The sequence below is a fragment of the Melanostigma gelatinosum genome (assembly GCF_949748355.1).
Source record: "Melanostigma gelatinosum genome assembly, chromosome: 9".
Classification (NCBI taxonomy): domain Eukaryota; kingdom Metazoa; phylum Chordata; class Actinopteri; order Perciformes; family Zoarcidae; genus Melanostigma; species Melanostigma gelatinosum.
Window position 1 is genome coordinate 17366291 of NC_136642.1, and position 27262 is coordinate 17393552.

The following is a 27262-nucleotide window of genomic DNA, read 5'->3' on the forward strand; positions in this document are numbered from 1 at the left end:
ATGGAGAACTTCATCCTGTATGAAGAACTTGGGGCCGGCGCTAGCTCTGTTGTCTATAAAGGAAGAAAGAAAGGCAATCTTAACTATGTAGCCATCGTCTGCGCCGACAAAGCCAAGAGACCCGAGCTCACTAACCATGTAGGATAGTTCTCTTAACTGTATAAACGTATCGAGACACCTGTTACATTTTCACATTTGTTTTGTTCGTTCATAAGTTTTAGTATAGTTGTATTATAAAGCCTTAAGGAGCATGACATCACCAGCTTTGAGATGTTTTAACATTGTTATTATTGTGAGTTATATTGGCTTAAATACATATATATATTGGCTTAAAAAAGAATCAGAACTATACACATTAAAGCATTATCCTTAGACATTCGAGTTTTGGGCCTTATTTTGCAGTTAATGAGTTTCCCAAATTGCTGTCAACATTGTTAACCAAACAACTGACTGAGCTCGTGGGGATTCTGCTTTTGAGCATAGCATTAAAGAATACCTACACATTTAATGAAGCCTTGTTTTTTGTCCCCTTCTAGGTACGTCTCAGCCATGATCTGGATCATCCGAACATAGTATGTTTCCACGAGTGGTATGAGACAAGTAGCCACCTCTGGTTGGTAGTGGAGCTCTGTACAGGTCAGTGGTTATTTCTGGCACTCCTGACAAACAGTCATGCACCATTAGATGTAATAACTTACTGCTGATTTTTTTAAAACAAGTGTTACTCTGTCTAAGTTTCTTGGTCTTTCTCGTGCTTGCTCTCTTTTTACACTCATGTTCATCTATCAGGTGGTTCCCTGGAGTCTATAATCGGTCTTGATGGATGTCTGTCAGAAGATGTGGTGAGGAGCTTTGGATGGGACTTGGTCAAAGGACTGAAATACATCCATGAATCAGGAATCATTTTCTCTGACCTGACCCCTGCTAAGGTTTGCGTCTGCATTCATGTGTATGCAGGATGAACAAACAGCACCATTGTGATTATTAGATGAATACAGTGACCCTCCCTTTGTTGCCCATAGATCCTACTGGATGGGAGTGGCACTCTGAAGTTTGGTAACTTCTGTCTGTCCAAGGCAAACGGAGAGACACTGCAGGAATTCTTTAACTTGCGCTCTACGTCTGAGGAGGAAGGGGAAGAAGATAGCAAGCAGAACTTTGACAACACGAGGAAAAGATTAAATGGTCAGATTCTTTTTAGATCCTGTTGGTTCCTAATACATTGTATTGTTGATTGATGGAGGAACTTGCCGGTAAATTAGCCAAGAAGAGTCAAAGATGTACAATGTTTGGATGGATCGAGTTGAAATGGAAGGAACACGGAATGGAGTAGCTGTTGTTATGACATTGTGATCATATTAGAAGCTAAAAGCTGAGAACATGTGATACATTGTAGAGAAGTGTACTGTATGAAAGCTAATGACTGTCTTCTTGAACTATTTTTTGTCTTTCCTAATTACTCTACGTGTCTATATTTTCAGGTCCTCCAACTTACAGAGCTCCAGAGGTTTTGCAGGGATCAGAAACCAATATGAGCTCTGATCTGTGGGCTCTGGGTTGTACACTCTACTACATGTTTACTGGTACACGCACGCACACACACACGCACACACACACACACACACACACACACACACACACACACACACACACACACACGCGCGCACACACGTACAGTAATACCAGCATAGACTGATATGATAAAGTACGGAGTGTAAATTAATTTAATGTGTTTTCCTCTGTTGTTGGGTAGCTGTGATTCATGATGTTTATGATGATGCTACTAATGATGTACTGGATTTTCTAAAAACCTAGAATAAGCATTCTGTAATTTTTGACTTAATCCGTAAAAACCTTTTTTTGCTTCCCAGGTAAACCTCCGTTCTATTCTGAAAGCTACACTGAAATTACAGAGCTGATTTTACATCAGGAACCACCGGCTCCCAGACAGACAGGTGATGCACTCTCTCTCACATGCACACGGACACTCACAGATGTGATGTTTGACATAAATATCTTTATTATCGAGTTTTTAGTTTAAATGAATGAACTTTTCTTCTGTGTTGTTTGTTACAGTGCTTTCAGCCAGTCCTCCCAGTGAGGACTTCCTGAATCTTCTGAAATGCTTGCTCAACAAAAACCCTGATAAGCGGTATGGTTCACACACACTCTATTCTACTGTTCTACTTTTACTATTATGATCATAAAATATATAATCCTTACATCACAATGCTAATGGTGTTATTGTTGTGTATTATTTATGTATCCATGACCAGTTGGTAAATTCTGTTCATGAACAGAATCAAACAAATGTTCAAAGGTTATTTGGTCTCTTTGACTTTATCTATTAAAAATGTGTTTTATTAATAAGGAAAGTCTAGTTCTTGACTCTGGACAGCTTGAAAGTTTGTAAGACAGTAAAATTGACTTAATTGCAACATTGAATTACTTCAGACTGAAGCTTTTTTATTGCACGTTGAGCTATGTGTCACATTTTTGTGTTTTAATGTAGGTCGGTGCACTATATCAATAATATATCTAAATCGCGATTGTCTTTTTCGGTTTGTAAGGGCTACATAACAGTATAGGGATATTGTTTTCTGAACTTCCCAGACTGTTCTAGCTGTTAGCCTTTAAACACATAATCATTATATACATTACTGTTACTGATGATTATTTATCAAAAATCTCATTCTGTAAATATTTTGTGGAAGCACCAATTGTCAACCCTTCAATATCATCGCAATATTGATATTGAGGTATTTGGTAAAAAATATTGTGATATTTGATTTTCTCCGTATGGCCCGACCCTGTCTTCATTTAATAGTTTTGTTGTTTTGTGTTGATTAGGTTGGACTGGCCAGAGTTGTTAGGCCACCCTTTCTGGACACAAGTACTAATGGAGGAAGAAGAAGAGGAGGAGGATGAAGGAGGGGACCAGGAGGAAATAAGTAGCTGTGAGGGGGTCGTTAAAGATAGCTTGAGGTGTGTCGATATATTTGTATTCCTCTTCATTTAACAGCTCCTACAGCATTCTATGGACATTTTGTTGCAGCCATTTTACTGCTTTCAGATTTGCTTTGTGAAAGTAGTAATGCACACACTAATGGTAGATATAGAGGTCAATAAGTTGTTCAAGCCCAGTCTGTTCTCTTTTAATCCACACAGTTTGAAACACCTTTCAATATGATGCAGTACAATTTAACAGCACAACAAACCTACAAACCTGCAGAATTACCATACCATTTAATCCAAACAGGTCATGTGACGGTTTGTTGCCCCCAGTTGAGTATTTTGTGTTAATGTGTGTTTTGTCAATAACTCCACAGACACACTAGGATCACTGACCCTTCCCCTGCAGGACATGCAGACAAGCTATCCAACACCCAGCCACCCTCTAGGATTCATAAGAGTCTAATCTCATCACAGTCAACAACCGCAACAACTTACAGACCATCAGACAGACAGACTGATTGCCAACAAGCTGTTAGACACACCACATGTGGAGCTCCAATGAACAGCAAGGGCTTGGATAGGGAGATGGGGAAGGAGAGAGGAGGAGAGGGGGAGGCAAAGACAGAAGATGACCCCAAGCTAACTACTGCTACCAAGCAGATGTGCCACACACTGCAGCCCAATAAGTCCTTGATGCTCGGTAAGACATTCTCAGATGTCTTTGCTCATGTGTTTATGTCAGATATGGGAGTTACTTGGCCACTTCATGCTATGTAATGCAATGTTTAAAACAACCAGTTTATACAAGTAGTTATGTGCTCTGTGTGTGTGTGTGTGTGTGTGTGTGTGTGTGTGTGTGTGTGTGTGTGTGTGTGTGTGTGTGTGTGTGTGTGTGTGTGTGTGTGTGTGTGTGTGTGTGTGTGTGTGTGTGTGTGTGTGTGTGTGTGTGTTGATATGGTTGACATAAAAGGTTGTTGATTGGACATTATGTACTTTATTTATTGGAACAACCACTACCATCATTACCCTAAGCAAGGCTGTTTCTCGACTTGATATTGATGTAGAGACAGTTACAACAGACATGATCAGCAAACCTTTCCTGCATATATATATATATATATATATATATATATATATATATATATATATATATATATATTTTCAGGCACTGGGTTAAGAGGTCGTCTGGGAACCGGAAGGTCAACGGTTCGATCCCCGACTGGGACGTGTCACATGTCGAAGTGTACCTGAGCAATACACTGAAACCCCGGCTCCCCGGGCGCCTGTCATTTGGCAGCCCACTGCTCCCTATATACAGGGGTGGGTCAAATGCAGAGAAAAATGTCCCCCTTAAAGGGATAAAGATAGTATAAATTCTATTCTATTCTAATGTTCAAATCTCATTCCTGATGAATATGCATGCTACATCTTTCACCTGTGTGGCCTTTACTAGGCATGTGTGATGTGTCTCAGACATACGTCTCATATCGTACGCTGGACAATCTGATTTTGTATCTTTTGTGCTTCTTCCTCCAGGTAATGTTTCAGAGCTCAGGCCAAAGAGTGGTGTGGATGAGGACAACACGGAATCCATTTTTCTGCTCAGGTATTCAGTTCATTCTATCTTTCTTTCTACTTTCTGAAGAAGAATGTGAATCTCTCTGAAGTTATCCTCCATCCAAACTCTTGCATTGAACACACACATTAGGAAAGTACACAGTAGAATGCAGTACTGTAATTGTTGAAGCATGATTTTAAAATGAGCAGCCTCAGTGCTACTCGTATATCTATTCTTAGCAACACTGTGCTCTACCAATTAAGCTAGAGGGGATCAGCCTCATGCACACATATCCAACGGCCATGAGCAGCTAGCAGTATATTTTGATACTATTTTCCTTTTCTTCTTCTAGCTCCTGTACCACCTCAAGGAGAAGCTGCATTATCTCAGACTCCCTGAACCAGACCCATGCACCTCAGGTTACTGCCGCCATATACTCTGACATCTGCAGAGTGTTTCTTGCTAATCTAATAACGACCGTAATTGGTAAATTGGTAACTTGGTAACAATATCTGAACCCAATCTCTTTATTGCTGTTTTGTTTTTCTACTGAAGACTTAAATATTTTCACTTTTAGGTCTAACCTCTGCTTCCATCTGCTGGTGAGCTTGGTGAATACTTTAATCCTCTCCTCTTTTCTTTCACCTCCTCCTAGGCCGGGACTGGTTCTGACATCACATCCTCTGTGAAAGCTCTTCTCCATACTGACTCTGATCTGACTGTCACCCCAATCATGGACAACCCCAAGGTATAGACGTCCAATATTACTGGACACAGGCCATTTCAGATGCTTAAAATACATCTATTCTACTTTTAATAATCTTTAGTCGTAAGTGTCGTTGTGAGGATGAGCCCCTCTTTATAACCTCCTCACAATCAAATTGTATAAGGTAAACAATATTAAACAACAATATTGGTGAAAGCACAGGTATTTCAGTTTTATGTGAATTATCGCATCGTGAATCAGGTAAAACTTGGTTCCTAGGAAGTGAAGGAATAGCTACAGGGGAGTTATGGTATGCAGATCAGATAGATCATACCGAGGCTTACTGTGTGGTGTTCTCTGTCTATTTATCAGGTTCTTAAGAGTCCTCCTGTGCGTTTTGATCCCAAAACCCTTTGTGTACCAGCATATTCAGGTACTGTGGTACATTTGTTGTTCGAGTCAATATCAAGTGAGATTTTGTCCGATAGAAAGTACAGGCGACCGATGCAGTGTGTGGTCATTCGCCCCGATCTCTCTTCAGGCTGACGTTTTCTTCTCTCCTCTTCTCCAGTTGAGAAGCTGCAGTCCCTGAGTGATGAAGAGTGGACGCTCTTCCTCTTACAGCTTTGTTCATCTCTTGAAGAACAGAGCCCCTCCACTGCTCCTCCTCCTCACTCCACAGCCAATCGCTCCAGGCTCAACCTGCTGTGCTACCTCTGTTGTGTAGCTGGACATAAAGCTATTGCTAACAGGCTGATGAACTCAACACTGGTAGGACAACATGTACTTACGTAGGATCCATGTTGAAATATTGATGCATCCCTATTGGCTGGGTTTAACAAGATCATTTCTCAGGGGAATGTTTTAGGGAATATTTTTAGACTTCATCGCTGCATGGCAGTGTGAGAGTCTTTGCTCTCAGCTCAGTGAAACTGAGGTTGTAAAATATCCACATTTAAAAAAAAAAAATTTCAACACATGCAATTTAATATCTTTTTGTATCATCACTTTTTCTTTTTCTTAACCCTCAGTCCTTTCGCTCCCCTGAGGATACATTTGTCCTAAGCAAGCCACATTTGTAAGCAAATAGCATCACCATGAACGTGTGACATGTGTGAGGTCCTTGCTATTGCTTTCAGCAAGTCATTAGTCAAGTGGGAGTCATTAGCGCAGTGACAAGGGCATAGTGCCATACAACTATTCAAGGCTAAGGAAATGGCTTAACTTTTGTCTGACTTTGAACACAAAATCACTCAGAACATATATTTTTCAAAATTCTGAATTTACTTGTGATAAAACACCTGATTGACTCTAAATAATGTTTGGATCTTGACTACTTTCACGACATTTCAGTACTGATGAAACATGGTGTGCTAATAGTTTTGTAAATATCAGACCTCACAAATGCAATTGTTTTGCTCAAGCTTTTACAAACTCAAAGTCAAAATGAATCACAAACCCATGATTTGCTATCATAGTATGTCATCATTTCTTGAGACTGGGTTCTTAATCTTGTTTGTTTGTCTTCGTTCTTTCTTTATCTGTCTCTCTGATCTCCACGCTCCTTCATTCAGCTTCCAGTATTGACCCAGCAATTACGACAAGCTCCGAACTGGGATGTGTAAGTACATTATGTATGTATTCTCTCTATAAACCCATCATTGGTGGAACTGAACCACAAACTATTGAGACTCAGATACCCAAGAAAGACAAAATGTCTTTTTGGCTCCATTAAAGTATCAAAGATCAGAGGCAGACAAGAACTTGGAGGATAGCACACACCCTAAAGGATGCTCTCTCTCCCTCTCCCTCTTTCTCTCACTCCCTTTCTTACACAGTTCTTAAAGAACCGCTTTTTCAAGTTACTTCTGTCAATACCAACATATATCATCTCATATGAAAGCTACAAAGTGGTTGTTTACAAAGACATGGTGCCCTGTGTTTTGTTGGACGCTACAAGCTTTAGCCATGAACTGGAAACTTCTTCTCTTTCTCTTTTATCAGGACTGTTTTTATTTTTACATGTTATGGATTGAAAATACTTTTTTAAATAGTCTTGTGTTGACATGCAAACAAAATGTTTTCCAGACGCAGCAAGGTTCTCAGAGTGATTGGTCTACTGGCTCTGCATTGTACTGAATTGGGAGAGGACAGTCCTGTTTCTGAGGTCTGGAACACACACACACACAGACAGAATTTTCAATTCTATATTTTTTCCTTTGCACACTCACGTTTAGATCGATAATAAAGTTACAGTATATCTCTGCTCATTCAGCCTTTATCAGCTACAGACGTACAGGAGCACAAGTGCACTGTAGAAAAAGCTTAAAACAAATTAAAAAAATTCTGTTTCCAATTTGACACCAAAACAAGGTGAATGATTCAAGCCATATTGAAGTGTTCAATAACAAGCCCTTCTGTGTGGCGTTTGCATGTTCTCATTGTGTTAGCGTGGGCTTCCTCCACCAGCTCGAACACATGCAGCTTTAGAAAACTGTTGACTCTAAACTGCCCGTAGATGTGAATGTGAGCTTGAATGGTTGTCTGTCTCTGTGAGTCAGCTCTGTGATTGACTGGCGACCTGTTTGCTGGGATCGGCTCCAGCCCCCCCGCTACCCTCCAAGGATAAGCGGTTACAGATAATGGATGGATGATAAGATGGAATTCTCAAACCTTAAACCTAAACATTTTAAGGGCCTAAAACCTGCAGTACCAGTTCACACCACGAGGTGACAGTACATACCAGCAGATGTACAGAAAGTATGACTGCACATTTATGCATAAGAACGGAAAACATAAGAACAATGAGTCTAATACTGCATGCAGTATGTATAGTTCTTTCTTTCTTTACAGTAAGTCCTGCGTAATGTTGTTGTGCACTTCAATGCATTTTTGTTGATTTATAGATATGTCATTTTTGTTTGATTGTTATCCCTGCTTTTGTTTTGTTTAGGGGCATATCCCCAATAATGTAAACTTCCAGCACAACATGTAGGGGATAATCTGCCCTAACACAAGAAGTGGATGGGAATACCTCGTCTGTCAACACTAACTTTAAAGTACGAGTGTGTACCAGCAGGTGGCATTAAAAATCTACAAGACAACACTTCTCTCATTAGCCTCGGAGACTAAAAACATCTCTCTCTCTCACACACACACACACGCACGCACGCACGCGCGCGCGCGCGCGCACACACACACACACACACTAACTCATGCAAACATTTGAGGATCTTGCTGGCTTTTGCTCGGTTTTGTCTTGCTTATACAGTTCCTTCATCAAACATTGTATAGTAATGCATAGTAAACAGTATTTAACTCTGTAAATGATCAGAAACCAATTGAATTGTTCTAGCTTATGGTATTGCTAATGTGACAACTGGAAGTGGTTGTAATGCAAGTGTAACTTTTGTGGTAACTATTTAGGTAGTTACAGGTCTTATTTATTTATATTTGTTTGTTATTTGTATTAATTACAAGTGCTACATTTTTATAATAGTAACAATATCACCATGGTGTACTTATTAGTGCAACTGCTGTACATATCTATATTGTTTTTTTTAGGTATACCTTTCCAAAACAATACATTTTTATTCATATGACCGAATACCACAAAGCGGCATTACAATCAGTACAGCACACGACACCCTCTGTTCTTAGATCCTTAATTTGTAAAAAGGAGAAAAGCGTAAACTGTATTACAATAGATTGTAAAGGTCATTGAGGCAAATTTGTGATATTGGGTAATATAGATAAAATTGACTTGACTTGAATATTAGTTTGACTGCGTTAGTTTTATGTAGGTGTACCTAATAATTTGGCAACTGAGTGTATTTTCCTAAACAGTGACAAACAGACAATTCAAATACTTTACTGTGTGCCCCATAACACACACACACACACACACACACACACACACACACACACACACACACACACACACGTTCAAACCGAACGGTGTTGAACTAATTCAATGTAAAAGCAGTTTCTTATGGTGCTGAGATGTGGAGCCTCTCCCTTATTTCATCCTAAACCGAACTCAACACCTTTTCGCGTCTCTCCACTCCTCTTCGTCTGCTCGATCACATCTGTTTATTCTGAATGTAATCCATTCTGGCTACGGCACTTCTGATCCCATATCTGCTCTCTTTCCTGGTTTGTCTTTTTTCTTCTCTCTGTCTTCACTTGTTTCGACACTTTACTGCTACCGAGTCGTCACAGTGATTTACAAAATGGCCGACTGTGGCATAGCGGTGTTTTTTTCGGTGCGCTTGTTGTTAAAAGACAAATGGCGGAATATTTTTCCGCTCCTGTCCTTACCTCCCTGCAGCTAACGTAGGATGACAAATTGTTCAGAAAAGGACAACGCTGTTCATTTGTGTCTGTGTGTCGGTCTGTTTGTGTCTATGACTGTGTGTGTCCATCTTTAGACTCAGCAGCGGTTTCCCTATTTATGTGTGTGTGTGTGTGTGTGTGTATGCATGCATGCTAACGCTTTGTGTTCGTGCGTATTCTTATTTAATAGTGATATAACAGATGACCAATAAAACAGCCCATACTTGCATTTCCCTGTGTGCGTGTGTGTGTGTGTGTGTGTGTTGTCTCAGCAGGGGTTCTCCTGCTGCAGTCTTACTGATTAGAGTATCAGGGTTGGGCTTAGTTACCATGGTAACTGCTATATGCTTCGACCCCCCCAAAACACAGGCTAACACACACACACACCTGTTTGTCTCTGTCTCTCTGTCTCACTCTCCCCTTTTGTCTGTCAGTCTTTCTCCCTCTCTCTCTCCGTCTCTCTCAGTCTCTCTCCTCCAATAGAATTAAATGAGAATAAAATGTTCTGGGTTAATGTTACTAATGCAAGCGTACTGCTTTCCTCATGCGACGTAGGGAAGCTGTGCTTTCCGAGCAAACCAGATCTCATTTTCCCCATTCACTTATCACCTACAAAGTTTTGTGTGGCGTTTACAGCGGTGTAGCTGCTAAAGCTTCTGCTGTACAGAGGGCATCGGCTCCAGGAAGACACCACTTAGGCATTTGTGATTATTGCAAGGAATATATGAGTTTGAACCACTTGTGTTGTATGAACATCTATAACTAATGCATTTTGATGAAAACCATCCAAAACCTACACAACAGTATAGATTTATATGCTGATGGTCAAACAGAAAATACAGCATTCTTGTTTCCTGGAGATGATGAAGATATTCTCAGAGCCTGTGCTCATCTAACATCTTTTACATTTGGTGTTTGATTCATAAATATAACTGTTTAAATCTTGATGTGTATGTCACAGCCATGCATTTGTTGTTTTGTTTTACCATGTGACATACAGTGTCATATCTGCCATGGGACACATCAGAACATGTATACATTTTGCAAGGGTGGATCTAAGGACATCTCAGTATGTCAATATTTAGAAACTGAAGCCAATTTAGTTGGAAAGTTTGAAGATAAGAGGGTTACCTCTGACTGCAATGCTGCTTTATATGTCCGTCTCTTCTCTCCCCTCAGCAAAGACCAGCTTTTTATTAGCTGTAAAATAATGTGCATTTCCTTCTTTATAACACCAATAATGCACCAACCTGTCCCAAGTGTAGACAAACAGTAACTGCTCATGTGCGCTATTTGTAGGTGTCATATTTGTGTGTGTATGTGCAAGACTTCTGTGTGCTGTGTTGTCTTTTATATCCTCGGTGCAACTTTGTGAATGCCGTTAGTGCATGTTAACTAAATGAATGTGTGTATGTCTCCTTATCTGCGGGAGTGTTGATGCTGAGATAATGTGTTCTAGGAGGGAATATAGTTTTGTGTGTGTGCCCGTGCGTTTATGCTTGCTTTTCCACTCTGGCTCGTTGCACAGGGGTGCCTTTCAGTACCCTGTGCCTCAGAGCAGCTGCGAGACCAGTTTCAAACACACCCCAGAATCTCAGCTATGCACTCAGCCATTTATGTTATTAGCGGGTTTAGCTCTGAAAGGCAGTGAGGGAGAAGAACGGAGAGCAATAATGGGGGAAAGAGGCAGAAGACCAAGAGCAGCTTCTTTCACAGCACACATGTACCATCCACACAACACGGTATGATTTTATAGTTCATAACTTTAAATAAGGTCAACTAAAACATGCATATTGGCTTCTGTGCTCGTGTCAAAGTGTATCGGCAATCATGTTCAGACCTACTCAGGATTCCAGCGGCAAACTGATGCTGTAGCATGCTCATTGATGGCCCCGCATGAGGATACACCACGGTTCTTGGGCAGAAATAAAAGGAAAGAATAACTCTTCTGGGAAAGGGGAAGATATGTTGAGAGAGTACATGACAAACAGACTGTTGCCACTTCTCACCCTACAACGAGAAAGAGAGATAGAAGGTGAGAGACAGTGAAAGCGAGAAGGGGGGGAGAGTGAAAGAGGTCGTGTACATACATTGAGGGCAATTACAAGTGGAGCCGGAAGAGAAAAGACACAAGAAGTGTGAAAAACAATGTGGAGGGAGAGACCGAGAACAGAGAGGGATGGAAAAAGAAAAGTGGAGAAGAGAGAGGGTGAGATAGAGGAGTGAAGCAGAACTTCAGATCACAGAGGGGGGAAGCTGGCAGTAATGCTAATGCCAGGAAGCAGCCAGCCAGCAAGTCTGTCTCTGCATATACTTAACTCTGTGTGTGCAGTGCGTTTCTTATAACTGCATATGATTGCATGAATTTGTGTACCCTATGTGTGTGTGTGCATATACTTAGTGCTTTGAAAACACTTGTTTGTGTACGCGTGTATTTTGGTGTGTGTTTGTGCATCTTCGTGGTTTTCAGTGAGGAGGTTGTTGCTGCTGGCCAGCTCTTATTCTTCTATTTCCTGCTTTGTCTTTATTTCACTTTCCCTTCCTTTTCACTGCTGTTTCCCCCTTCCTCTCTCACTCTACCCTCTCCTCCTCACTCTCTACCCTTTCTGCTTTTACCTTTGCCTCGCTTTAGTTTCTTTCCTTTATCGTCAGTCACAAATAGGATCACCGACATCACTAAATAGAATCAAAGTTAAAAGTTACAGTTGTATGGCAGAGAGATTCAGAACAAGTTTGAGATCACGCAAAGATGTCCCAAGAGTGTTAAATACATATTGTAATTGTATATTTGCAACCACGTATTAGATATGATGAATGTATCGGAGTTTATCTCAATTTGTTTAATCTTTTCATGTCCTGTTATATTCTGAGACTACATATGAAGGAATAATACCTTTTGTGAAATTATAACCTGTACTTGAAATAGTTAGTACATTTCGGTTTTATGGAGCAGGAAGTCTAGTTCTATTATCATTTTTTTTATTTGATTTAGGAACAATGAAGAAATTAATACTGCTGATGAAACGATATCTCTTCTCTCCTTCCAGGCAGTGTCCACACTGACAGATTTATTGCGAGATAACTTGAGGAATAGTAAAATCAAGCAGTTCCTGCTGCCACCACTCGGGGAGATCCTCTACCTCATCGCCTCTCAGGTAGACTCTGTCTCTTTTAAATCTCTCTTTTCATATTCCTGTGATGCAAAGATACTGCAGTTAATTGATCCAAAGGAAACATTTGAATGGATCCAAACACACACTGAATAAGGGGGAAATGGGTGCACATGTGCACTTGGCTGCATGCCACACACACGAGGCACAGTTTTCAGTAGTTCCACAGCTGACACGAATATTACTTTAGACAGGGTGAATCACAGGGTGGGCTGTGAGATGTGATAATGGTTTTGGATCAGAATTCTGATATTTCTGTTTGTTTTATTCAATTTTTGACCACTGACTTGTGTGAAAATCCACCTGACTGTGGTCGGAAAGTTAAACAAGATTCAGGGAAATGCAGAGATGTGAAGACGAGAAAGAAAACCACTCATGCTGCTGTTGTGAGCATATGAATGTGCATTCATTTTCAATTCAAAGAAAAAGAGATAGATCACCTATTCCAGTTTTAGTATGGCTGCAAGAACACACTTCTAATATTTAATGTGATATTTAACAGTTTGAACTTTTGACAAACAGACGTGAATATGAGAATATTTTCTAGCCTCTCACGGACTCACTCATTATGCCAAATCTTTGGAAAAGCATCCCTTGCTGTTTGACTTCTTGTCATTAGTCTAATCAGTGTATTGAATTTAGCATTTAGTTGTTTTGAAAGTCACTTAAGCTGAAGGGTAATCCAAAGTACTGTCATTATCATGGAGGCCTCCGTACATACTAAACCTCGGCAAAAGTCATTAAATGCATTGATTGATTCATATTATTACATGTTATGAGAAATGCAATGAACACAGAGATCCACTGATAATCACAGCCTCAAACAACAGTAGGATGAACTGTAAAGATGCTCACTCTTAATTCTCCAAACTACACGGACTAGCCCATAACATTGTGTTTATGGAGTGTGGACGTTAAGACATGGCTTAATGTGGACGGTGAAGATCATCTCTCAGAGAAAGCTTTTCTCTTTTCCCAACTCTTGAGTAAATATTGCAGAACGGCTAATTTCTTCAGAGTTAATGAGTCAAAGTGAAGCGAGCACAACGCTGGTGCCAGATGGCAGAAAGATCAAAACACATTTCTTATTACTTCAGTGAGAAAGTAATGAGATCAATCTTGATGAAACTGAGTGCTCTGTCATTAGGTGATGGAGTTCAAATTAACATGCTGACTAAATTGAATTGAAAGCGAATTGACCCCCAGCCCTGAACATTACAAGAGAGAGTGAAGGAGGCTTTGTTTGACTTCATTAGAAAAGGTGATCCCAATTTATTTCTGGTTAACCTCAATCTAGCCAGCCAAGTCGATTAAGAGCAAGAATTTTATTTACAAGACTGATGGATAACCTTCAAAAATCGATCACGCTGCCTGATTACACTTATTACTCTCCTGAAGCCATGGGGAATCTCATCAGTGCAGTACAGCTCTTAATAAATAGACTTTTCGGCTCCTGCAAGAGCTAGTGTTTTTACCATGGATGCCAATGTGTTCTTCACCAATAATAACGCTATAAAATCATCTGATTCCTGTCCCTCGCTCAGAGCAGTACCTTAGAGTGTAAATGTGTGTTAGTTACAGGAGGAAAATGAAACACAAAAGCGAAGTTAAAGGGTCTTCACTGAACATACACACACATACATGGAGAGATTATTCTGTAACATTATTCTGTAACATGTTTCAGGATAATGGGCACAATGCCACTTAAGTTTCAGGGTGACAGATTATACTTGATTTGAGTTATTCTACACTTCATTGAATGAGCCGTTACAGTGCGTTGCAAAAGTATTTACCCCACTCAATTTTGTTGTATTACCACCTGGAATGAAAATGGATTTTTCTTTGGGTATTATGTAATGGACCTACACAAAATAGTTGAAATTGGTGAAGTGAAATGATAAAGAAACATTGCTCAAAGAACAAATGGTATGAAAGAAAACACATCTAGAGTCTCACACATGCCTTTTGGCAAACTCCAAACACGTTTTCATTTTTTTTCACACTTTTTTCTGGAACCTCTTCCTTAAAGGGACAGTGTGTAAGTTTGAATGGGATCTAGTGGTTTGTGGCAGGTTGCAACTAACTAAACACCGCTCAGCTCAGCCCCTCACTCTCCAAGGGTGTCGGAGAACTGAGGAGGAGAGGTACCTCATAGGATTTTAGTACAACTAGGAGCTACTCTCATCAACACTTGGTTCTTCTACATGACTAAATCTGAAAAAGATACATTCGATTGTAAAACAAATAAAAACTATAATTTAGATAGAGCTAAATATTGTTTCTAGAGCAGCAACAGTTATGTTATGTTTACAACAGCAAAGTAATTATATAAAGTCATTAATATCTCACTGGAAACAAATGTAAAATGTCAATACAATAAATAACATTTCTGAGTGAAGTTTATAAAGAATGAAGAACAGAGACATCCATCGGTATCGGTCATTCCTCCTGTCTTCTGTCCTCCTGGCTGCTTTGTCTCAGCCGGCAGAGAAGTTTACAAAAGAAACCTTTTGGCCGATCGTTCATGCTGTGCTTGTGTAAACATAGCGGCGGTGGCCGATTGAATTAGGTTTCACTTTCATTTACATGTTCACAGGTGTATTGATAAAGTATTGGCTTTTAACTTGCACATAGAGTAACAAGCGCAGTTGCCGTCAACTCGAGTAATCTTCACTTCACCAGGTTAACGTCACCACAGCAGCATATCTGCTCCCACTTTGTGTGTCTGTGTTTGTGTCTACATATGTATGTGTGAGCGTGTAGTTGCAGGAGCTCAGCGCGATGGAGTGAGCAGAGCAGATGACATCACAACATTAAAAAGTACAAATAAAAAGCTTCACTAACATCGGAACTTGTCAATACTGCGATCTTCATTATTTAGGTTTGTCCCTGAAGCCTCTCGCTTGTTTTTTCAGTGAAAATAATTTGCTGTAGGTTTTTTGATTTAGGATTGGAACTTTAAAATAAACTCCAAAAAGTTCAGTGACAATTTTAATCTGTAGCTCTATGACAGGTTCAAGAGTCCTGATTAGAGAGCGCTTAGTGCAGGCTTCTCATGTTAAGCAAAGCTAGTGATTAGTTAGGTCTTTAAAGTACCTTCCTGTTGAAACACCACCTGCTTTGGATGAGGATTCGATTTTGAAAAAAGTCGTTTACTTTTACAACTTTTAGTTCCGTGTGGGCTTCTGTCTCAGACTTATCACTTTTTTCAGTCTAGAATGTGATGCCCCTCCAGCAGAGACGGTCAAGTAGTTGATAGCTCTAAACAAATGCATAAAGTAATTATTTGATTTGTAGAGTTGTCTTTCCTGAGTCCCTCGGTGGACTGGTTGGCTGTCTGGTTGGTTTCCTGGTCAGTGTCAACGATCAGCTGCATTGTTGCCTCTATTCTCAAGGTTATAATCACAGAAACATCAACTTTTATTTGACTTTAGACTGAAAAAAGTTATCAGACTATTCCCATATGGTGGGCACAGTTAGGCATCACTTTCTTAGAATAGTACATGGCCACAGAAAACACAGCTGAGGATCATACCGATTCCATTCTTTGAGGCATCATTTACAGCACATGGTGTTGAAACCTTTTACTGAATAAAATGAATACATGTTAATGATGAAGTTCCTTGAACAGCATCAGCTGCAGCAAATATCTTCATTACAACTAATTCTAATGAAAATCCCAAACTGACAGATGGAATCACTTTGTCTGTTTAATGGCAGGAGAAACAGTTTTATTTGAGAAATATGGAATGTCCCTTGTAGTGTCCCCTGGTAAAATCAGCCAGTTTGTCCCGTCTTCTTCTGCAGAACCAGTCAATGACAACGATTAGCTATAGCCTCCAGTGCTGTCGTTATCCTCAAGGTCAGAAATAGCCTAAAGCCGAGCACAGCAGCAGTAGAAGGGGCATTGTTTCATGAAGCGATAGAAACATTGGCTGAATGAATCACAGTTGTATGGAAGGTAAGACAGCGCTGGTTTAACAGTGTGTATATATGTAACAGATTTTGTCAAGAAAGATACACATTTACAACATGATCAGATGAATAAGAGTGAATCAACAAAAGAAATTGGCAAATAATTTAGGTCATTTATTAAGCAAAGCTGCCAAACTTTTCTGGTTCTAGTTTGTCAAATGCGGTAATTTGCGTCTTCTCTCAGTTTTTTATAGTTTTAAATGGAACAATTTTGGAAAGTTACGATAGACTTTTTTTTCTGACATATTTTAGACAAAAAGATTAATTATTTGTTGAATCAGTAGTTAATAGAAGATTAGAAAGTACTAGCATCTGCAGTCCTGTGAATGTTAAATGAAAACTGTCATGAGTATAGCGAAAGTTTAAATTATTTCTTTTTTTATCTCTTGTAAATATGAGTGATTAAGTACACAAACAAGCAAAATAAAACAACACATTATGCTTACACTTACTATTTTACTCAGTGAATTCAGTATTTTAAAGAACGTAGCTATGAAAGCATGTTCGCGCACCGACGTGGTAACCAAATAATCAAGATGTCATGACCCTTCTCTCCTCTTCTTGCCCTTTTCCTCACTCCTCTCTACTTGCTCCTCCACGTTATCTCTCTGCTTTTCTTTTACTCCCACTCTACCACCCCCCCAACCTCATCTGTACCCCTCCTCCTCTCTCCTCTCACCCTTTTCTCCCTGTCTTTTCTATGTCTCTCTATCAGGAGAAGAAGAGAGGCTCCCCAGAGGGACTGTGGTTCGTTCCCGCTGCCGCCTACACTGGCTTAATGAGGAGCCTGCGGGAAGGGGTGAGTGTCTCCGTGTCTGTCTGCGTGAGTCTGTTTTTGTGTCTGTGCCTGTGTAGCTGTGACTAAGTCTCTCTCACTCTGTGTGTCTGCGAGTTTGTGTGTGTGTGTGTGTGTGTGTGTGTGTGTGTGTGTGTGTGTGCACGAGTGTGTGGCAGGGGAACCCTGTGAACAGTAATGATGAGGCAGCTGTGTGGGCCTAAAGCGTTGTTTGCCAGCTGCAAGTCAAGGGCATGCAGAGCAGTCACACACACATGCACGCACACACACTTACCTGCATCAAACACAACCCTTTACTGCTCAGCAGCCTGACCTCAGCAGCAATTAGGACCCTCCAGACACGCACATCCAGTAGATGGAGCAGAAATACAGATAGCTTTCTTTCTTATATTTTTCTGCTCTCTACTTCTATTTAATTATGCCTCCCCTCATGTTTTGTCATTAAAAAAAGACAAATGATGACTTTGGTTGGTATCATAGTATAACAAAATATCACAGATGTCTCCAGTGATGAAGCTGTTCCCTAAAATCTGTTTTCTAAGTATTCAGGTAATGTATCAATGTTTGAGATTGGCCTGGTCTTATTTTGGTTGGGACCTCGTGCTTCTTCATGTGACTGTTTCCTCCTTAATTTGTTGCAACTAGAAGAACTGAGGTTTTAACATTGACTACTTACACGTTTGAGTTTTGGTTTACTTCCTTTTGTATCAAATTGTGTACAGCTGAGTGCTTCCACATCACACCATGCTTGATACAGGGTACAGGTTGAGGGAGAGAAGGGGATGGATGGATGTTGTTTTTCTAGGAGGGGTCTTACTGTGGTAGCCCACTATATCAGAATGAATGTAGATGAAACTCTGGCCTGCACAGTTGTCAGCTAGTACCTACTGTTGCTTCATTACCACTGGGAGTGTATTGGGGGGGGGGGTTGAACAGAAGAGGGGTGTGTGTGACAGGAGTAGAGGGAGGGGTTGAAGGGAGGGGAAAGGAGGTTGACTTATTTATCATTATTGAGCTGTGAGAGTAGGCTGACGGAAAAACGTGCACACACGCACACACACACAAACACGCACAGCCTTTGGGACCAGACACTCATCCCCAGACCCAACCTGCCTTCCTCTCTTTCCATCTCTCCCTCTCACCATCCTCTCCCCTCCCTCTCTCCAGCCTGTCTCTCCCTGACTGGCTGTTTTCCCCGTGGCTGCACAAGTATATTTGCTATTATATTACAGAGCCGTCTAAATAGTCTGACTTTGTCTCATGGGCATTACATTTCCTGGAGTTAACAAGGTGATCACACTATACCATACTATACTTCCAGAGACCTACCGGTATATTTGCGCTGTTGAGATATATGACTTCCTAATGCTGAAATGCCATATGTTTGCGGAATATTTTAGGAATACGGGAAACTCCAGGCTCAGCCACACCAGCATTTATCACAGACAATTCAAGTAATTGCATTGCAAAGGCATCGCTGCTATCATTGGATTTCCTCCCAGAAACAAATGGTGTGGTTTGCAGAAACTGTGAGACAGGAGTCGATGATACAAATAGTCTCTTGTATGTTAAACAGAGTTCCTGTAACTTAACGTCCAGTTAGCGCCCTGCTACCTGCCAGGTTTTTGTGGAATGTTCCCTGCTAGCTAGCATGTTCGTGTTTAGCTTGCCAACTACTTTGAGTGGTCACTCACTCATCAACCATCACTCTGTGATGAGCCTCCCAAAAGCCAACTAATGCACTCTGCTTGGAATAGATTAGGCTTGGAAGGAAAGCATGTGAATACATGTTTTAGCTCTGTTTTGGTCCCAACCTATTGCTGAGGGGGAAATAGCTGCTAGATGCTCTCCTATGTTCACCAGCTAGTTACTAACTGTGTCTGCTATTCGGTGCTGGGAAGTTACTGCAGCATACAGTTCTTTTTTGAGTTGTTTGTTTATTTGCTGAAAGCAGCTGCTTGCTGCTGATCAAAATGAGTTTGATGAGAGGAGTTGCGGGCTGAAAAAACATTTTATGTAGAGTAGCTGAGCAACATCTACACTCATACGTTTGCATTTTAAAACAACTCTGTACACACAAGCGTGTAATTTCAAAATAATCTCTGTCTACACTAACACACCTGAAACGTTGGTTGGTTGCTTAATTACAGAAAATACAACCAAGTATTACTGTAGTACCTATAATAGAAGGTCTTGTTCCTATGTAATTCTCACACACTTATTCTAACAGACACATTGTATTAGGCTGCCTTTAGGTCTTGCTCTTGAGTGGCTGTCATACTGGAGAGCAGCGTTTATGCTTTTGTTCGTTTGCAGTTTCTTTGTGAACTTTACAATAGTTATGCAGAATAAAATAAGCATAGATAAGAAAAATAAAAGTCCTCCATCGCCCTCCTCAAAGCCTTCGCTCCCGTCGCTCCGTAGGGCTGATGATGCTGCCGGACATGCTGCTCGCAAATTGCTTGAATAATAGCTTGCCTCCTGCGCACGAGGGCAGTTGTAGCATATTAAAATGCAGAATTTAACTGCACTAAAGCTGCTAGCATAGACAACAAGGTCAGCACCGTCTGTAATGTGTTGTCCACGTTAAATGAACTGCTGGTAATTGCTCGGTAATAAAAGGTTGATGTTGTTTGTTGTCTTCTGGTGGCGTGAGGAATCAGGGAAGGACTCGTTGTGAATGCTAAGTCCGTCCACACTAAAATGCAACCCAACGGCGTCAGCAGCGTTTTCAAACGTCTCTGCTTTAGGGGTTCCAAAACTCCGGCGTACTGTGGACGTATAGTGTGGATGTAGCCTGGAGAGTTTGGCGGTGATTATCTGCGAGTCCATCACAACATGCAACACCTTCCACATTTGATTGATTTTTTATAAAACAATATTGATTATTGCAGCTTTCCTAAGATATTTGAGCTAGCTAACCCCCCTACAAAGACAAGTCAAATATTGGACGGGCCATTTAAGATTCAGAAATATTGATTTTATGTATTGCTTTTACTTGACCTGTGGTTGAAAACGAAATAGTTGTGTGCACTGTTACACTGTGTAGGGCATGCAAAGTTGGTAGCAGTTTGCTGTGGCCTTACTGTATTACAATGCAGAATTAATTTCCTCTTAAATAGCACAAAAGCATAAATAACACATTGGATGTTTTAACTGCTCTTGCCTGATCACTGAAGACCTTTTGTTTATTGTCTGATTTGATATGTGACCAGGCAGCCTGTATACTTGTTATTTTAGGTTTATTACTGAAGTGGTGTCTCCAATGTTTACTGATTCATTTCTCATGTCGTGTTTGTCTGGAGGAGGCGATTGTCTACCGATGTGCTAAATGTAAATCCAGTGCCACACACTGTTTATTGCATGACAGCTTTGAGAAACAGCGCCAATACCCTGTCTAATGCGCTCCAGGCAGTGTGATTTTTTTTTAAGCGGTTTCTGACCCCATGGATCACCCCAGCCCCCTCTGCTGCTGTTGAGAGTTCTCCTGATTTACAAGTAAAGCACTGGAGAGAGGGATAGAGATTGTTGTAGTAGAAGAAGGGGTCGACTGGGGGGGGGGGGGGCACAGAGCCAATGCGAGCATGGTGGTTTTACCAGTGGACAGGGGGATAGTGGGGGATGGCAGGGAATGACGGAGAGGAAGAGAGAGAGAGAGAGAGAAGCATCAGTGCATTGGGAGAAGGAGAGGAGATGGCAGGGAGTCAGAGAGAGAGAGAGAGAGTTGTACTTGGAGAGGGAGAGTGAAAGGCAGGTTTCCAGGCCAGACTTGAGCTGCAGGAAATTATTTATGAGTCTGAACAAGATGATGCTTCTGCTGCCTATGATGGAAAGTGTGTGTGTGTGCCACAGAAATAATGTGTGAACAGTATTACAGTGATAGAAGCCAGGGGGCAGAAGGCACACACACACACACACACGGCAGCGGTGAGCCTATTAATGATTTATCCATATCTTCCACAAAGGAGAAGAGAACAGAGGGGGTATCACTAAGACAGTCATGGGTCCTACCCTTGTGTCTCTAACATAAGATGACCACTCCATGTGCATGCACGCACAAACACACACGCACACAAGGTTACTGTGTTGTATTGGTTTGCATCGTCTATTACGCACAGAGAAGAGGGAAAGATGATAACTACTAACATGTTTATGAACCTGTCTGTCCACTTGTCCTTCCTTTCATATTAGCCTGTCCTTTTCCTATGCAAGGTTGTTTTCCCATACTGTTTTTTGTCTCTATTTACCTGCCTGTATTTCTGTTTCTTTATCTGTCTGTCTCCTTGTCTGGTTTCCCGCGTTATTTTACATGTGATCGTCTGTGTGTCTGCTGGTCTGTCTTGTTGCTCTTTTCTGCTGTTTTGTCCACATGTCCCTTCCTCTTCCTCCATGCCCCCGTCTGTTAGCCTGTTAATCAGACAGTCTGTCTCTCTCTCTTTGCGTGTGTCTATTAGAGGTGTTAGATGTTCTGTGTGAGGCTGATAGATGGTGTCTGTGTCTTTGCCATAGGGGCTCATTCAAAACCAGGTGCACTGGCTTCTGAAGGACTTTAATTACAGAGGAAACCACATCAGACATGTGAACACGCACACACAGGCAGACACAGATCCTGCGTCAAGTCATGTGATGTCGTTTTTTGTGATGTGCGCTCTTTCTACTTGAGACTCAGAGGCCAGGTGCAAACATGTTTGGATATAAAACTAATCTACTGATTGACACTTGAAGACAGGATTTTATTGTTCCATATCTGCCTAGCCTTTTAACTCTTTTCATCTGGAACAGAGGTTTTTCCAACTTTTTTTAGCCAGAGGATCAAAGTGCGTAAATCGTATCTGACAGCCCTGAGCCACAAAAAAAGGGAGATTTTTTTTTTATTCAATCCAGTTGCCAGGAAGCCAGTTAGTCATGTTGAAACTTGACAAAAAAGATGGAAATCCTGTTTAAACCGGATACACCAGTAAGATAAAATAGATGTTTTTTTTATCAATTGCCAAATTCAAATCCAGGAAACCAGCAATTGAAGAATGTATGTTTTGCAATAGTACTATATCCATCTTTACTAGTTTTAAATTAAGATTACAAAGTACATACTCAATAATCATTGAAGTTAGTCAAGTTATCAATTGAAGTTAGTGTGTATGCCATTCAATTGCATCTGCCCCATGATACCTTTAGAAGGCTGAACATCATGCTCTGAATCTACCAAATGTTAGTTCCTACAGATTCTATAGAATCTATACCGAACATCAATGAGGAGATGCAGAGTAGTAGAAGCAGTTGAATCAGAGAAACACTTCTGATCTTTGAGATAACTAATATATGAATAATCCAAACGTTTTCTGCTACTCAATAACAGGGTGTCCTAACACTTCAATAACCATCAAGTCATTTTTCTACAGTCACTGTTTGTGTAATGTATTGTTAGACATGTATTTACTATTATTCATATATTTCATAATTCTTCAAACACCTTGTATCTGATTTACTCCGCCCCTCACACTCGAGGGACATTTCGAGCAGTACGAGAGCTTCAGAGAGTGAGTGTTGTCAAGTGAAGACAAGGAGCGGTGCCGTCACTCCAGCTATCTGTAAAATGATTCAAGCAGGTTGGGATTTGATTGTGAACATTACTATCTCAGAAAACTATAAATAAAATATATCATATTTGATGACTTTGTTCATCTCCTGACTTTTCCTCTCCCACTAAATGTTAAAAGTTGACATTCTTGATTCTTAGTGAAATGTCTCGACAACTATTGTATGGAGGCCGTGTTTAAATTTGGTCCGTTTGGTTGTATACTCACTAGCTCGCAGCTTTTAAGACATTTTGGTATTGTGAGAAAAAAGTAGTGTGATTTTATTATTCATATCGTGTCCTGTAAAATTACAGATCTCTCATCATGTACCTTGAGACTTGGCAAAGTCTTGTGTGTGAGGAAAAATAAAATCTAAAATGACCTTGTAGCCAAGTTCTAAGGAAAGCCGTTGCAACATTTTTACTCTAATTTCTTTAACTTTGGCTCTCTGAATATGTGAGGTTGAAGTAGGACACGGAGTCTAATATAATGAGTGTGTTTCTCGGATGAACTTGTTCCTCATGCTGGGAGAAATTATAATGAGAGTAACTTGCTCTTTCCTCCGTCTCCTGCATTTCTTCCTCTGCATCATAATGATGGAGTTTCTTGCATGAGCTACTTGTTTCTCACCACATGTAAGGATCTCTCTCTCTCGCTCTCGCTCTCTCTCAGTCTCCCCCTCTCTCTCTCCATCTCTCTAAGTCTCCCCCTCTGTCTCTTTCTGTGTAGTCCCTGGCAGGGCTACAGTCTATTAAACACACAGACAGTGGGTGCTCCCCCGTGGGCTAATTAGTGAGCTGGCCCGCACGGCCTAGGGAATGCTGGAACAGACCATTCTACTGGTTCCCGCAGGGGTGCCGGAGGATTCATTATGTTGTCATGCTGCGTAGTCCCTTGTTGAATACAGAATGTCATGTCCTATATTGGATTGATGGGTACTAGATTATTTTAGCTCCCAGCTATGATTAGAGTCCCCATGTGTGTGAATAGGCTGTGTTTTAATTTCTATAAAATGTTGAATAACTGTGAATCACAGCCGGACCATTGGTGCATTGTTATGTCAGAGGTTCATCCTTGCCTCCATAAGAGAATCAAGATTTTTCAGAAAGGTTATCTTTGTTTCAGGACACAAGGTTTCTGCAGGGCAGTAGGGCCACTACTCTGCTGTTATTGCACAGTGCAGATGTTTAAGGCTGATGGGGTCGAGGTAAATCTTTTCTCCATTTAAAATGTGGTGTAAGTGATAAAAACGCAGGGCTTACAGTATCACCTGCATCGACAGTCTGCTCTTTCTGACTCACAGCAGTTTCAATTGATGTCTAATATGATTGATAAACAAGGTGACACATTTCATTGAAGTGTATTTAAATTTCTGGTCACAGTTTTTAAACCAATTCCTGCATTCCTAATCCACACAATCTACATCTGCTGTCCGTCCGTGTACTGAGTGTTGGAGCTTTTGAGGAGGTGGAGAATATGAAACATAAGTAGTTTATTTAACCATATTACACCGAAGCTATGGCTGTGTGAAACGTACTGAGCACACAGATGGACAGCAGAGAAATGGATTGTGCAAAGATTTGTCATCATTTGGGTCCATTGTAGATGACATGAATTCAAGCTGACAACAGCTGCACTTGTGTGATAAGAAACTTTGAACAGCCAGTTTTCAAACTCAAAGTTTCATATTAAAAATACAGATTTGCAATGGAGTATCACTGTGATTGTCATAAGTCTCTAATTTCTTAAATGTTGTGCATTGCATATACACTACATGTGTGGACAGTCAGTGCAGTTATTATGTGTGGAACATCGTCAACTCTCACCTGCACCACTTTTCAGAATTGCCACGATAAATTGCCGTGATTAAATTCATGTTTCAGCTGTTATTATCAACCTTTGCCACAAAATATCATTAACTGGGTTCTATGAATAGACTCTATTGTATCTCATATCTAGAGTGGCATCTAAGTGATGTAACACAGTGAAACACAATAATAACCTGACAGAAGCAATCACTTCTGTTCTACTTCCTGTCTTTCTCCACAATGACTTTCCTGGAAAACTAATTTCCTCAGCCACAGATTTCATTAGCCTGGCCCCATTGTTGAACACAAACAACTATTCTCTCCTCAGGATAAGGTGTGTGGGCACATACAGTATACACATACCCATACGCACGCACACTAACTTATACACACACACACGCACACGCACGCACATACACACACACACACACACACACACACACACACACACACACACACACACACGGAGGCAACCTCTCTCTTGTTTTTGTATTGAGGTGGTGTTGAGAGCTAATCTAATTGTCAGTTTGTGATTGTGTTAGTTCTTTGTTCATTTCTGCCTTTCGGTGTATAACATTTTTCAGTAATCGAGTTTTGAGTTTGTAGCTTAACAATGTAAAATAAGAAAACAAATCCTTTTTTAGACACAAACCACTCGCTGCTGCTCTATTACTGTAGCATGCATGTGCACTTGCACACACATGTATGAAAATTCATCTTTACATATATTAGTACATGTAACATACTTGTTAAAATGTCCTAGTTGGTTGTTCTCAAATGGATTTATATGATACAAAAGTCTTGGTGTGTCTGTTTCACAGGATGATGCCATAGTTCATCACATGGCAGCTAAAGCCATAGAGAACATTTCCACCGCTGTCTCTGGCCCCTCCCACCACCTGGTTACCACAGAGATAGGGTCCGCCCTGTGGTACCTGTTCACCCACTCCACTGTGGAGGCTGTCAGAGTCACTGCCATCTCTGTAAGTTCACATGCTTGAACACTGACATATATACATACACACTACAAGAGTTTATGGTCTCAATCTCTAGTTTTAAGTCTTCTTCAACACAGCATGATCATTTAGTAAATAATGGTCCCATTTAGAGACAAATGGATCATAAAGCAGGGTGTGCTTTAGGGGGGGGGGCTACTGTGATTGGCAGATCGCTGCCGTTAACAGAGCCGTGTACATCTCTACGTCACTCCCCCGCATTCAAAATGTGGTAACTTCCGTTCATTGGCTGCAAAAAAATCCCAACATGTCGATGGTCGTAATCCAAGATGGCGAAGGCGAAATCGCCGAACTCAAGGCTTTAAAACCGCAGTCCACAAACAAATGGGTGACGTCACGATGACTACGTCCACTTCTTATATACAGTCTGTGTTTGGAACCCACAAACACAAAAAGACGTCAAACGCACAAAACAGGATGGTTAACTCAAGTAAAAGGCAAGCTGTTGCTACAAATTTAAATACATATTTAAAACGTATAAATGATACATACTTATTGGAAACTCAAGGTAAAAGCAGGCAAAGATGCTAAATCTTTTTTCTTTTTTGAGCTAAACCCATCAAATATGATGCACGTCTGTTAACTTAGCCCTCATGCAGCATTTTAATATCGTCACACGGTGAATCGGATTGATTTATGGCGCAGTGGGTGGAATTAAAAATGCATTTTGGTTATTAGCCTTAACATTAGGGACGTCAAGTTCAACATGACATTACACCGGAATGGGAATGCAATCCATGAATGACATGTTTTATCTACATGTGTGTTCAACTGTCTGTCTCTATGTCTCAGGCTCTTTCAAGGATAACCCAGGTGGTCCCAGCAGTCTTCTTGGCAGTGATTGACACCTGTGGCCCTGCAGCCATCTTGGAGGGCGTGGGTGGAGCAGGTGCCAGGGTCCAGCAGCATCTACTCACTGCTATGGCCGCTGCCCTACTCACCTCAAGCATCCAAACACACCGCGTCACACAGAGCAAGGTACGTGTATACTCTTGTGCACACCTGCATAAGAATGTAAGAATACATTGCAATATTTCAAATGCAAATACACACGGATTACAGTACACATCAACTGGCAAAAGACAACCCACACACAAAGGACCACATTGTTGAAAACATGAGAAACAAATGAAGCATTCTCAAATTCTCTAAATATTTACTCTCTCTGTTTCTCTCTGTCTGTCTCTCTGTTTCTCTCTGTCTCGCTCTCTCTCTCTCACACTTATAGTTCATGAACTGTAAGCGAACTGATTGTGATGTATTTCCTATTTAATTTTTCACAAGACAGCCCATCTAGTGTGTATACAAAGTGCTAATCTTGGTGAGGCAGAGGGGCTAAAATTGATTTGAAGGTTTTTAACTTTGAG

At 40.7% G+C, this 27262-nt stretch overlaps 1 protein-coding gene across 1 annotated transcript in view; it reads left to right on the forward strand.

The window, feature by feature from the left end:
• The window catches only part of ulk4 (unc-51 like kinase 4), a gene marked incomplete at its 5' end in the record, with an annotated part of 65719 nt that continues 38457 nt past the window's right edge, over positions 1–27262 (forward strand). The window contains 20 exons of the mRNA XM_079275928.1: positions 1–138; positions 537–636; positions 790–929; positions 1023–1185; positions 1482–1583; positions 1872–1955; positions 2077–2152; positions 2851–2985; positions 3330–3655; positions 4492–4561; positions 4866–4932; positions 5181–5261; positions 5592–5652; positions 5791–5990; positions 6794–6840; positions 7308–7386; positions 12602–12709; positions 17415–17498; positions 25701–25862; positions 26688–26873. Coding sequence (XP_079132054.1) covers positions 1–138; positions 537–636; positions 790–929; positions 1023–1185; positions 1482–1583; positions 1872–1955; positions 2077–2152; positions 2851–2985; positions 3330–3655; positions 4492–4561; positions 4866–4932; positions 5181–5261; positions 5592–5652; positions 5791–5990; positions 6794–6840; positions 7308–7386; positions 12602–12709; positions 17415–17498; positions 25701–25862; positions 26688–26873 — 2409 coding nt within the window. The remainder of the gene's footprint in view (positions 139–536; positions 637–789; positions 930–1022; positions 1186–1481; positions 1584–1871; positions 1956–2076; positions 2153–2850; positions 2986–3329; positions 3656–4491; positions 4562–4865; positions 4933–5180; positions 5262–5591; positions 5653–5790; positions 5991–6793; positions 6841–7307; positions 7387–12601; positions 12710–17414; positions 17499–25700; positions 25863–26687; positions 26874–27262) is intronic.